This window comes from Buceros rhinoceros, unplaced genomic scaffold (genome assembly GCF_000710305.1).
Source record: "Buceros rhinoceros silvestris isolate BGI_N320 unplaced genomic scaffold, ASM71030v1 scaffold5543, whole genome shotgun sequence".
Taxonomy (NCBI): domain Eukaryota; kingdom Metazoa; phylum Chordata; class Aves; order Bucerotiformes; family Bucerotidae; genus Buceros; species Buceros rhinoceros.
The window spans coordinates 559-838 of NW_010402891.1; the positions used below are offsets into that span (position 1 = coordinate 559).

The 280-nt window shown below is 63.9% G+C and overlaps 1 protein-coding gene across 1 annotated transcript in view; it reads left to right on the forward strand.

The window, feature by feature from the left end:
• Window positions 1-15: 15 nt before the first annotated feature.
• The window catches only part of CCDC42 (coiled-coil domain containing 42), a 4,319-nt gene continuing 4,054 nt past the window's right edge, over window positions 16-280 (forward strand). The window contains exon 1 of the mRNA XM_010132783.1: window positions 16-86. Within this exon, the coding sequence (XP_010131085.1) occupies window positions 16-86 (71 nt within the window). The remainder of the gene's footprint in view (window positions 87-280) is intronic.

Genomic DNA, 280 nt, shown 5'->3' on the forward strand with positions numbered 1-280 from the left:
CCGCTGGCTGGAGCAATGGCCACCACGGGTGACAAGGACAGGTCAGCCTATTTCCTCTCGCAGTGCAGGCAGAACCTCCTGCCCTTGCTCGGATGAGGGGGCTCCTCCACCCCCCTCCATCCTCTCCATCCTCTTCTCCCGTCTCCTCCGTTCTCTGACCATTTCAGTCTCCTCTTGTAGCTCCCTTCCCCAGCCCTTTCCTCCCTGGAACACCCCCCTGCAGCGGGTGAGGGGGATGCCCGCTGGGGAGGGGGGGGATGCCATGCTGCCAGATGGGATC